The 13,195-nt window shown below is 42.0% G+C and overlaps 1 protein-coding gene across 2 annotated transcripts; it reads right to left on the bottom strand.

Moving 5' to 3' along the window:
- Nucleotides 1–434: 434 nt before the first annotated feature.
- On the bottom strand, nt 435–13,193 carry fen1 (flap structure-specific endonuclease 1). Of its 2 annotated transcripts, XR_008812083.1 has the most exons (13): nt 12,924–13,193; nt 12,665–12,780; nt 12,078–12,180; nt 8,706–8,808; nt 8,516–8,579; nt 8,224–8,333; nt 7,408–7,544; nt 6,877–6,943; nt 6,559–6,690; nt 6,014–6,165; nt 5,443–5,557; nt 3,986–4,172; nt 701–776 (listed from the first exon to the last, which is right to left on the bottom strand). XR_008812083.1 is itself a non-coding variant. In XM_056299624.1 (12 exons), the coding sequence occupies exons 2-12, from the start codon at nt 12,744–12,746 to the stop codon at nt 699–701; spliced, it is 1,143 nt and encodes a 380-aa protein (XP_056155599.1). In that variant the 5' UTR covers nt 12,747–12,780; nt 12,924–13,193; the 3' UTR covers nt 435–698. The 2 variants fall into 2 exon arrangements, 1 of the variants encoding a protein (XP_056155599.1); XM_056299624.1 differs by lacking the exon at nt 3,986–4,172 and having other exon boundaries at nt 435–776.
- Nucleotides 13,194–13,195: the final 2 nt, after the last annotated feature.

The following is a 13,195-nucleotide window of genomic DNA, read 5'->3' as shown; positions in this document are numbered from 1 at the left end:
TGAAATGTTATTTTATTCTTTTACAGATTATGTGTGAAGTGCATTGAGACCTCTGTAATAACTACTTTCAAATAAGGTCAAATGTTGCAAACCAGTTTATTGCATTGTTAACCCCCCCCCCCCAAAAAAACTTATGTCTTGCCGTCGACGGCCCAATGACATGGGATCCATGAAATAACAAATAGTGTCTTTGGGAGTCTTGATAATTAGCAGACAAAATTATTAAAGGCTGAGCAAGTCAATGTCATGGGGCTACTTTGCATGCAAGTTTTTTTTCTTTTCTCTCTTCCCCAATCGATGGCAAACAAAAAAAAAATCTAGAAAAGGGACAAATTGTGAATGGCTTGTAGTCTTACTTCACAACACACAATGTAAAATTAAAAAAAAAACAACTAAGTGGAGGAGAAATAAATACTCTTTGGGGACTTCGACTTTCATAGTTACCTTTATTCCATAACAGAAAACAAGACTGATAAAACCTCATCTTCATTAAACTTCTCAAATCATTAAGATGTTCCCAGTTCTTACACATTTTTCAATATGAAAAAAAAAAACACCCCCCCCCCCAAAAAAACAAAAAAAACAAAAACAAAAAACATTGTTTGGTCATGTACACTATACATCTCCAGACTGAATTGACATACTCTACAACAGTTTCTGTATCTTCTTTCTGCTTTACCTCGTTTCCTCTTTGCAGTCTATTTGCCCTTCTTAAATTTGCCTTTGGTGGATCCGATCTTCTGTTTCTTTTTTGCAGAGCCTTTTATTTCAGGTTCCTACATATAAAGAGGAAACACAGTTGATCAGTCAGTCATACTGAATACTGCTAATGATAGCCTCTCTACTTCCATGAAAGCAGCAATTTTCCCATACCAAAAAACCCCATGTCTTGACCTTAGTTATACCTATTAATCAGAAATCAGAATCATACTTTTGCCACTCACAGCTAAATATATATATATATATACAGTGGCTTGCGAAAGTATTCATACCCCTTGAACTTTTCCACATTTTGTCACGTTACGACCACAAACATAAATATATTTTATTGGAATTTTATGTGAAAGACCAACACAAAGTGGCACACAATTGTGAAGTACAAAGAAAATTATACATGATTTAAATTTTTTTTACAAATAAAAAACTGAAAAGTGCGGTGCGCAAAATATTCAGCCCCCTTTTCTCTGAGTGCAACCAATTGCCTTCAGAAGTTGCCTGATGATTGCTGAATGATCGAATGTTGACCTAATGACTAAATAGAGTCAACCTGTGTGTAATCTAATCTCAGTACAAATACAGCTGTTCTGTGACGGCCTCAGAGGTTTGTTAAGAGAATATTGGGGAGCAAACAGCATCACGAAGTCCAAGGAACACACCAGACAGGTCAGGGATAAAGTTGTGGAGAAGTTTAAAGCAGGGTTAGGCTATAAAAAGATTTCCCAAGCTTTGAATATCTCACGGAGCACTGTTCAATCCATCATCCGGAAATGGAAAGAATATGGCACAACTGCAAACCTACCAAGACATGGCCGTCCACCTAAACTTACAGGCCGAACAAGGAGAGCACTGATCAGAGATGCAGCCAAGAGGCCCATGGAGACTCTCAACGAACTGCAGAGATCCACAGCTGAGGTGGGGGAATCTGTCCACAGGACAACTATTGGTCGTGCACTGCACAAATCTGGCCTTTATGGAAGAGTGGCAAGAAGAAAGCCATTGTTAAAAGAAAACCATAAGAAGTCCCGTTTGCCAGAAGCCATGTGAGGGACACAGCAAACATGTGGAAGAAGGTGCTCTGGTCAGATGAGACCAAAATTGAACTTTTTGGCCTAAATGCAAAACACTATGTGTGGCGGAAAACTAACACTGCACATCAGTCTGAACACACCATCCCCACTGTCAAACATAGTGGTGGCAGCATCATGCTCTGGGGGTGCTTCTCTTCAGCAGGGACAGGGAAGATGGTCAGAGTTGATGGGAAGATGGATGGAGCCAAATACAGGTCAATCTTGGAAGAAAACCTGTTGGAGTCTGCAAAAGACTTGAGACTGGGGCGGAGGTTCACCTTCCAGCTGGACAACGACCCTAAACATAAAGCCAGGGCTACAATGGAATGGTTTAAAACAAAACAGATTCATGTGTTAGAATGGCCCAGTCAAAGTCCAGACCTAAATCCAATTGAGAATCTGTGGCAAGATCTGAAACCTGCCATTCACAAACGCTCTCCATCTAATCTGACTGAGCTTGAGCTGTTTTGCAAAGAAGAATGGGCAAAAATTTCAGTCTCTAGATGTGCAAAGCTGGTAGAGACATACCTCAAAAGACTTGCAGCTGTAATTGCAGCAAAAGGCGGTTCCACAAAGTATTGACTCAGGGGGGCTGAATACTTTTGCACACCGCACTTTTCAGTTTTTTATTTGTAAAATTTTTTTTAAATCATGTATAATTTTCTTTGTACTTCACAATTGTGTGCCACTTTGTGTTGGTCTTTCACATAAAATTCCAACAAAATATATTTATGTTTGTGGTCGAAATATGACAAAATGTGGAAAAGTTCAAGGGGTATGAATACTTTTGCAAGCCACTGTATATATATATATATATATGTAATATTGGATCATTTTCGTCAATAAATAAATGACCAACTATAATATTTTTGTCTCATTTGTTTAACTGGGTTCTCTCTATCTACTTTTAGGACTTGTGAGAAATATAGAAAATTCAAAAAGGTTCACAAATTTCAAGCACCACTGTAGGTGTTACAGATAGGGGGGGTTGTGAGGTTGGAGAGGGCCATTAGTCCAGGAACCGGGGGGGGGGGGTATGGCCCCCACTGGAGGATGGGGGGATGTAAGGAGGAGGGGGGGGCAGTGAAGTTGACAGTTGATGAAAGCAGGCAACAGATGAGACCCTGGGGGGGGGGGTCATTGTGTCAAATCTATTAAAGAACACATTAAGTTCGTTGACCCTGTCCAAGCTGCCCTCAACTCCTCTGCTGTCAGTCGGCCTGAAACCAGTGATGATCTTCATACCACTCCAGACCTCTCTCATGTTGCTCTGTTGGGAGTTTCTGCTCCAACTTCCACCTGTAATTATCTTTAGCCTCCCCAATTCTCACTTTAAAGTCCCCTTGGAGTTTTCTCACCTCCTCCATATTGCCAGCTCTAAAGGCCCTTTCCTTTACATTCAGGATGGCTTTTATGTCCTTTGTTAGCCATGGCTTGTTATCGAATAACAATGGACAGTCTTTTCAGGGACAATGCAGTCCACACAGAAGTTTATATAATCGGTGACACACCCTATGACCCCATCCAGGTCATCCCCGTGCAGCTCAGAGAGCCTGTCAGTCTGTTACCTCAAAACAGCCCTGAAGTTTCACACAGACCTCCCCCGACCATTTCCTCCCTCTTTTTGTGGTCACAGGCTGCTGTTTCATAACAGGCACATAGCAGGGGTTCAGATATACTAGGTTGTGATGACCTACCCAGGGGCGGGACGGTAAAAGAGCTGTCAGCCTCTTTCACATTAGCATACATCAATACTAGGTTGTGATCTGACCTACCAAGGGGAGGGAGGGAGGGGGAAAGAGCTGTAAGCCTTTTTCACGTTGGCATACATGAAGTCCAGTGTCCTCTCCTCTCTGGTTTGTACAGTTCACATACTGGGTTAAGTTGGGCAGGGTTTTCACCATGGAGATGTGGTTGAAATCACCCGAGATTATGATGAGGGCACTCAGGTGTTGTGTCTGTAGATGAGCTATGGCGGTGTGAATGACGTCACTCGCCGCCATCAGGTTGGCGGGGGGGGGGGTGTAAACAGCTACCACAATAGCATGTGAGATTTCCCTGGGCAAATAATATGGCCCAAGTCCCACGGCTAACAGTTCAATGTCAGAGGAACAAATATGTTCCTTGATGGTAATGTGACCAAGATTTACACCATCTGTTGTTATCAAGAATAACAACTCCTCGACCCTTGCTCTTACCACTTCCTGAGTAATCCCTGTCGGTCCCAACAGTCTGAAAGCCGTCGATGGAAACGTTGTGGTCAGGGATGTCCTGGTGCAGCCATGTTTCAGTGAAACACATGAGGCTACGCTCACCAAACTCTCTCTCATTCCTGACTAGTGCCGTTAGCTCGTCCCATCTTATTAGCCAGTGATCTCACGTTGCCTATGACGAGAGAGGGGACATATGGCTTATAGCGCCTTCTCTCTCTCTGCGTGCATCAGCCTTCCGCTTTCTTGATTTATGTATATCCTTTACCTCGCCGTCCCCGAAAAGATCTAACTGTCCTCCTAAGTTCCTCTGGGGATTTGGTGAGTTTGGTCCATAAAGCTAGCCAGTCGAAGCACCAACAACTGATCTCCACTGTAAACAACGGAGCTGCTGTGTTGTTGAGCACTGTCGACACAATGCTCAGAAAGGAGTATTCCAAACATCAGACAAAAAGATTAAAACTCTGACGGCATGGTTACAGAAGGGCACAACTTAGAAAAACCTAACAAGTTACTTAGCTAAACAGTAAGAACAAGATAGAAGAGTTATTCAAAAAGAGCGAGAGCAACTGCAACAACTGGCCATCCTGATCGGCGCCTGCACAAAGATGAGGTGTTGTATTATCTGTTGGGGAAAGGTCTTCTACGAGCTCAATTAACAATACCTGCTTTTTAGACATATAATCTGTACGTCCTTTTCAAACGGATCGCTACCTACCTTATTGTTCTGCATTTAGCAGCGATGGTGAAATGTGATTAATGCGACACAGTGTATAATTTCTCAAAGTCCTACCCAACAGCAACCTTTAAAGAATATGTAAGCTTTCGTTTTTAGCCTATGTCTGATTACTTACATTTTGAAAAAGTATAAAAATGGTGTGGATGTAGAGAACACAGTGATGGTGGTGTGGGTTAGATTGAAGGTGGCAGTGTTGTAGTAAAATGCCTCCACTCAGCCTCTCACAAGTCTGCCCAGAGAGTTTAGGTGGTTAATACTGGCATCTCACTTAAATACTTGCCTCATATTTTATTGGTCTAACACATTGGACCCCACATTTGTTGCCTTCATCACATGGGTCTCTGTGTCCTGAATAATCCTATAGTAGACTATTTGGAATACTAGACTATTTGGAAAGGGCTGAATGAAATGCGTGTTTTGCCCTGGATGTAGGATAAATCATAGATTTTCTCCCCTCAAAGCGATCGTCTGATGCATCTCATTCTTTGTTCAATTTATCATGAGATCAATCAGTTCTACCATACTAGGCCCATACTAACATAGTTCCAGCTCAAAAAGTCTTTAAAAAAAATTAAAAGGTTTCCTACCCCTTAAATTGAGCAACAAATCAAAACATACCATCAATCAAATTGACTGATGGAAATGATGATGGCAGGGATCTTTTGACCATGCAATGCTACCTGGCTTTAAATTTTTCTGTAGTTACCTTGCGCTTAGAGGACAGTGATCCAGTAACAGTGAAGAAGGAGTCCAGTCGCCCCTGTGTGCTGCCTTGCCTGCTCTTCACAATCTTCTTAAAGCCATTGCGGATCCTGTCCTCACTGTAGTCAGAGACACAGACTCAGACAAAAGATATTGGCCAATGCATGCAGACACCGACTTCGAATTTTCATTCAGCTGTACAGAAAAGCCCCAGAAAGAGTTAACAAACCATGTCTCCCAACAGACTAGAGTACAAATGACATACTTTTAAGCGAGTGTGTCTACTCCTTGAAGCAGCATTACTCTGCCAGTTAGCTAAAACAATGATGCACCAAGGGGGATGTAATAATGGACCAAGGGGATGTAATAATGTGAAGATAACAGACGAGCAAAGTGGCACAACCACTCAGTCTAGTGTAATGTCATTAATGTCACCTATCATGAACACAGCACTGCAACTACTATATTACACTGAATTATTATGAGTTGTGAGCTCTGAATCACAGCTGCATGAGAAACAAAAGGCTGTTCAGTCACTTGTTAATTCCAAGGATGGGGCTCTTGTCCACAAGTACCTGAATTGTTTCTCGTCGCACATGAACTTAACAAGCCCATCTTCATCAGGCTCACTCCATTTCAGCTCCACCGTGGAACAGTCCACCACATCTGGATTCAAAAACAAAGCCCTAGCCTCCTTGTACAGCCAGTCCTCTGGAGGAGGGTACTTCTGCATGGGGGGAAATGGAAAAAGAAGAAAGGACAGAGACAGACAGATGGACAGAGAGACACACACAAACATACCAATAGAAATAATGTTTGAATTAAAAACAAGGCGGAAAGTTAAGATAATTTAAATTTCATTACACTAAACAAGGCTTTCTCCAAAAATCTTAATTGTGAATAATTAAACGAAGCATTGAATAACATGTGCATTTGGCTGGGTAACTAAAAAAATCCTTATGAGCAATTAGGTTGATAAGTAAAATCATATTCCTCCAAATACTGCAGTGACATATATGCACTTCAGTACACTTTTACAACTGTTAACTTTTACGTATAGATTTTTAGCAAAAGTGGCCCTAGTGAGAATCCCCCACCTAAACCCTGATAGGGGACTTACATTGCAGTCAATGTTTTCCAGAATCTGTTCAATGGAGCCGTGCTGCTTAATCAGATCAATGGCTTTCTTGGGGCCGATGCCCTTTATGGTTCCACAGTAGTCACAGCCCAATAGAATACACAGGTCTATGAACTGGGAGGGAAAGGCAAGAGGTTGGGTAGCAAGTGAGGGGGTGTGGGGTGGGGTAAGGTGTGTGTGTGTGTGTGTGAAAATATGTCCAGCATATTTTATTTTTATCTCCAGTTGAAAACAATACACAAGCCACCCATTGGAAACATCTGAGAAATAAGCCTTTCTCACAGTCTGGGAAATGCTTACCTGTTCATTGCTCAGACCAATATCTTGGAGAATGCGATTAAAGTGGAACTCCTGGATAGGAAGTTTCCTAGAACAGACAGGTTGTTACATAATAAAAACTCTAATCCTGTTATTCACTGGATAGAGCAACATATTGCTATGCCCCTTGACTAAAAAAGTAAAGAGAAGCTTTTTTTTTTTAAACAGAGAATCGTTTGTGTAGAGTTGTAAAGAGCCCAAACTGGCCTTAAGTATGTACTGTCGACTACACATAATGTACTTTCAAATCCTTTGAGTTTGAGATTTGCACACTAAATATGAAGTTATTATGACCCCCTAATTCCCCCACATAACTCTGCCTTGACAAGCATTAATTTCATCATGATCAAGAATCGAAGTAGGAACTGTTTTAACTCCACGACCTGTGCACAAACAAAACATAGGCCAAGAGCATGGAATAACATCACACCATACCCTTAATTTCTGTCACCAAGTGTAACAGGGGCAAACAATAATGCAGATAGTTGAACATAAGAGCAATAGCAGTAGTACTTTGCTTCACTGGCAGTAAGGTGTCTGAGTAGGACACCTGTCCCAAATGTAAGACCGTCCATATCTTCTGTAGCCGTGGCAAAGACCTTTCCTGCTTTAACCAGGGCAGCGCAGCTAGCTTCTGCCTCACAGGGTGCCTGCAACAAAATAAATAATAAAAACTTTGTTTACCCTGGTTAGTTCTTGAGAAATAAGAGGTTCCTCTTTCGTGTGGGACCTGACCAAGAAGATTCACACAGAATAGAATAGCAGATTTGAACAGCACTTAAAAAAAAAAATTGTCTTTCACCGCACCTGTTACATATAAAAGTAAACTGAAACATTACAAGCACACTGATGTATACAGATGAAGCAAAACAAACAAAAACTTTTTTTTTATCACTTTATAAATATTTCACAAGATATTACACAATTTCTGATACTTCTATGCATGAAAGTTTGTTTGCCTTCTTATGACACTACAGTCATATGACACTCTACAGACTTCTGCAAACAGTAATTTGGGATCTAATTACCTTATTAGTTTTTATCTTTAACCAACCAGGTCTGACAATAATCACTTACACAGGTAGGAAGACTTTGTTGAGGACAGCACAAGTTAGGGAAAGTGATACATAGCCAGCAAACGGCAAGACTTTTCCTAGTTTTCCATTTTTTCTCCTAGTTTTCCATTTTTATAAATCTTCAAAGAAAACACCCACAACAATGGAATTTTTTTCCGAATCAAGCTAAATTACCAGTAGGCTCTCCAAGGCTATCACTGTCATGTATCTTTTTCATCGTGTAGTTATTTACTAGAGTGAGACTTGAGCTTACCTCGATGTAGGGCACCCCCATCAGGGTCAGCAGTGTCTTGCACTCATCATTGTGCTGCTTGGTGACTTTGACCAGACGTTTGGTGAATTTTTCAATGTTCTCCTGCTCTCCTGGGCACGACATGAGGAAATAAGTTTATTCAATTTGACATGCAAAACTACGCTCTCAAACTCAAAGGAGCTGACATGTTTGTTTTTTTACAAACAATGTTTATCAGTTATCCACTTTTCATTGCAGTCAAGAATGAATTCAAATCATGCACCAAAATTGTAAAAGAGAAGACCATCTCTACCTATTTCCTGTGCTTGAACAAGCATCTTTTCAGCTTCTGCCCTCCTTTCTCCTCTCTTCTCCAGCTGTAGGGGGATACAATAAGAAGAGACTGGGAGTGACGATTTAAACAAATGAAAATATAAATTTGTGTGGTAGTAGTTAACAGTGAAACCATGCAAAGAAAGTAAGGGAGAACCTCACACATTTACCTCACTAGACTTGAGCTGTGGGGGCTTGCCATCAAAAACGTAGACAGGTTTGATGCCGTGCTCAAGCATGCGGATTGTCCTGTAGAACATTCCCATCAGGTGGCTGAGAAAGAGAAGAAAAACAAGGTGAGACCCTGGCTCCATCATGGGAGCATAAAACTGTCTGGAGCCACAAGCTAGAGTTTTCTCTCCTTTTTCTTCCCTACTCTGTCTCACTTACCCACTACTGCTTTACCGCTGTAGAAATAAAGATTAAACCTGTAAAAAGTAATGTGGCAGCCCTTTCTACTTGAAAAAAATAAAATGCCAAGATTCCTCACTGGTTTCACACCAAAATCCACTTTAATTATCAAAGAAGACATGGGAAGCAGTTTAAAGAAAGGCCTTCAAAGTTTGAGAAAACCTAGACATGGACCGTGTATGAGTGAGAATGGGCAAGGAAATAAAGAACAGAGTATAGTATTAGGTACCAAACATGTGTGGCTTCAGTGTCAATAACCATAAAGTTGCTGAGTTTTTCCAATCAGCAATGGCCAGTTTACATCTGAAATGGCCCAATACCTGGATGAAGTCCAGCCAAAAGTAGTTCAGCAGTCTAAAATGATTGGCCGATGAAAGTGATAAAAAGAGGCAGAAGCCAAATGCGCAGAGCAACTAAGTATTGACTGAAAGTCCAATATAACACCAGTGCCAAAGAACTTGCAAAAGAATGCACAAAATTCTTCTTTTTTGAGCCAAAAAGGAACTGGTTGCAGTGAGCTGAGCAATGAAAAGACCAGACACTAGAGAATTAGATGGGCTTTGCCTGATCTGATGAATCCTTGTTCCTGCTGCTTTACTCTGATTGGAGGACCAGGACAGGGGTACAAACACAACTCTATGCATCTATCTTGTCAACACTGCATGCTGGTGGCATTTTTACCGCACACTTTGCAAAGGTGGAGCAACATTTGAGCACCACAGGATGTACGAGCATTATTCCAATCATCCATCCATCCATCCATTATCTGAACCGCTTATCCTGCTCTCAGGGTCGCGGGGATGCTGGAGCCTATTCCAGCAGTCATTGGGCGGCAGGCGGGGAGACACCTTGGACAGGCCGCCAGGTCATCACAGGGCCGACACACACACATTCATACCTAGGGACAATTTTTTAGTACGGCCAATTCACCTGACTTACATGTCTTTGGACTGTGGGAGGAAACCAGAGCACCCAGAGGAAACCCACGCAGACACGGGGAGAACATGCAAACGCCACACAGAGGACGACCCGGGATGACCCACCGAGGTTGGATTACCACGGGGCTCGAACCCAGGACCTTCTTGCTGTGAGGCAACTGCGCTAACCACTGCGCCACTGTGCCGCCTACATCCAATCATTAGTCATAAAATCACTTTCTTTCCAATCAGTTACATTATTCAATGAAAGCAGTGTTTCCATCTGTGAAGGTGTTTTTGAGCATTGTAATGCTGCATACATGAGACTAGAACTGTCCAGAATTAGTTCAAACAAAATATGAAAATAAATTCATCTTAAAGCAGTGGCCTGTATATTCACCAGCTCTCTATGACATGAGATGGATGGATGGCTGGATGGATTGCATGGCATTCAACACCAGTCAAATCAACACAATTGTTGGAAGCAATGTAGTAACGCAAAGATAAACATACAGCCAACTCCTAAGGGTGCGCTGCATATGTGATAGCGATGAGGCATTTGAGAAACAAGCAGGGGAGTTGGTGTCAGAGATTTTCAAGCAGGGGATACAGCAATGCATTACTGGAAGACTTCTTGGACTGAATACGTAATATCCAGCACTCTAATCTCATGAGCTGTGGAACACCAGATACAAACACTAACATCCCAGTAACAATTTTCTCCACCTTCAGACATATATCTGACCCACTAGTATTGTGCAGTGTCATTGGCATATTTAAAGCAGTGACCCAAATGTTGGCCATGCCTTTCAAGATCTCCTGCGATTCGGTTACAAACAAGCTCCAAATAGATTGCCAAGTGCGTTCTTATTCTCCAGCCCTTACACCACCACCCTTTCCTTTCAAAATATTGGAGGGTAATTTTAAATATTTTGTGTGGTTTGCAATAGCATGCTCACAGAGAAATGTTTTGCACATCCTACTACTACTACTTTCGGCTGCTCCCGTTAGGGGTCGCCACAGCGGATCACCCGTTTCCATTTCCTCCTGTCTTCTGCGTCTTCCTCTCTCACACCAGCCACCTGCATGTCCTCCCTCACCACATCCATAAACCTCCTCTTTGGCCTTCCTCTTTCCCTCTTTCCTGGCAGCTCCATATTCAGCATCCTTCTCCCAATATACCCAGCATTTCTCCTCCACACATGCCCAAGCCATCTCAATCTTGCCTCTCTCGCTTTGTCTCCAAACCGTCCAACTTGAGCGGTCCCGCTAATAAAATCATTCCTAATCCTGCCCTTCTTCGTCATTCCCAGTGAAAAGTTTTGCACATCCTAATACTAATAAATCTTCTAAGGTAAAGGGCAAAAGTGTTTATCAACATTTGTAGTGCATCTGTTATGTGTCCTTGTGGTTTATATTACACAGGGAAAACAAAATGACAACTTAAGAAAACTAGAATTTGCAAACATAAATATGCCACTGAGAGAAGATGAAAGGTCATCGGTTGCCACATTTTTATGCTGCAGGCCACGATGCCAACTCATTGAGGATCATGGGCCTGGAGATTGTTCATCAGCCTCCCAGAGAAGGAAGTCATGAGAGCTGCCTTTTGAAGAGGGAGGTCTGGTATATCTTCACTCTAAATATGGTCAAACCTAATGGTATGAATGAGGACCTGCCCCTTACCTGTCTTTTATGAACCTAGCCTATTGCTTGTCCATATGATAATGTTTGCTATTTCAGCAATCTGTGTTGATGTTTAATACGTGATAGCGTGTCAATTATGTGTGAGCATGATCATGATTGGTCAATTATGAAGATGTACCTACGGATGGAGATATTCATTGCCTTGAATGACACTTGATTTGTGAATTACCATTGGTTGACCATGAGGGTGTGTCTGTGGGTATTTAAGCTTTGAATGAACACTTAGTAAATAGCACACGGAAAAAGGCACTACACCGAAACATGTCTGTGTTGAGACGTTCTGACAAATAAAAAATAAAAATCAATTATACAGTGTGGCCTTTTCCTGCTTTACCAAGCAATGTAGTAAGACTGAGCTAGGATCCTTGTGAAGTGCTTTCAGTGCTTTGCCTTGTCCATACCCCAACAAACTGGGTAAAAACGGGGTGCACAGCAACAATATAAAAGAGTCCCTGGTGGGGTTTTTTACTCAGTGTAGTTACCATTGCATTAAGGTGGGATTTGTACCTTGTGGTTTCTCCATCTTCATTTTGCAGCACATTGCCATCCTGCCGGACGGCAATCAAAAACTGGTAGATGCACATAGAGGCATCAATAGCAATCTTCCTCCCTGCAAATTTAATGCACAAATCAGCAAAGTTGTCACACATGCAAAAGCCAACACCCAAGCCTTGTTTCTGAGTATGAGTCCAATATAAAATGAAATGGTATACGGCCCTTAAACTGTTCTACTCGGCAGGCATCATATCACTTATGTGTATTCAACTACAGATCAAGACCTGTTTCTGGTGTAAAACGAAGAACGTGATATATAAAGCAGAATATTTCAGTAGGCCCAACTTACAAGAGACTGAATTTACTCAAGTTGGTCGCAGGCTGAAGTATATACAGTTCGTAGTTATAACACCAGCTACAATTTGACAAAACTGTCCATTTACAGCCATATTTTAACAGCAAATTGACTGAGAGTCGCCAATGGTCAAATATACCACAGATTAAGGACCAGAGCTACTTGTTATCATTGTCGTCGTGTTATCGGAAGGCCACGGTTACACGTTTCAACAAGACATGCCTACATGAAAACGGCTAACTACCAAAGTAGTTCTTCATTTCTTGGTCTTTTATGGAGCCCGGAGCCTGGTCGGCTATCAGCTTGGCGAGCCCGTGAATTCCCATGGCGACACACTGGCGAGCTGCAAATCAACAAAATCTGCAAAACGACGAAGCGCAAGTCAGTTTTGCACAGCTTCAGTCAGCAAGCAGCCACACAGAATCTAAGTAAGAAATATTTATACCACTGTATAGCCAATAAAGTTTACGAGATTTACGTTTTATTATTCATTGTAAACTCACCGCGTAATCGTCGGAACGGGCGCCAGGGAAAACGAGCGCGTTTCGCGGGAAATTACAAGCAGGCATCGCCGGTCGATCGTGCGAACACGGAGCCGTTCGCAGCCGCACATCGATGACGCGCAGTAGATTGAGCTGGTCTGGTTGTTGGAAGGGGAAGTAGTAGATGATCTTTTTTTTTGAGGGGGTAAAAGGGAAATCCGGTACAGGAAAAAAAAATCCGGTAAACGTCGAAAAATGATAAAGTTCTACAAAACAGTGCAACGTTGTTGCGT

Source organism: Lampris incognitus, chromosome 19 (assembly GCF_029633865.1).
Source record: "Lampris incognitus isolate fLamInc1 chromosome 19, fLamInc1.hap2, whole genome shotgun sequence".
In the NCBI taxonomy this organism is placed as follows: domain Eukaryota; kingdom Metazoa; phylum Chordata; class Actinopteri; order Lampriformes; family Lampridae; genus Lampris; species Lampris incognitus.
Note: the sequence above shows the minus strand (reverse complement) of the source record. Positions and strands in the feature narration are given on the sequence as shown.

Coding starts and splice junctions, on each gene's coding strand:
- fen1 (XM_056299624.1), bottom strand. CDS start 12,746: ATGGGAATTCACGGGCTCGCCAAGCTGATAGCCGACCAGGCTCCGGGC. Junction 12,181..12,664: donor AGAAATGAAGAACTACTTTG/GTAGTTAGCCGT, acceptor TTAAATTTGCAG/GGAGGAAGATTGCTATTGAT. Junction 6,944..7,407: donor CTTACTGCCAGTGAAGCAAA/GTACTACTGCTA, acceptor TGTCTGTTCTAG/GAAACTTCCTATCCAGGAGT.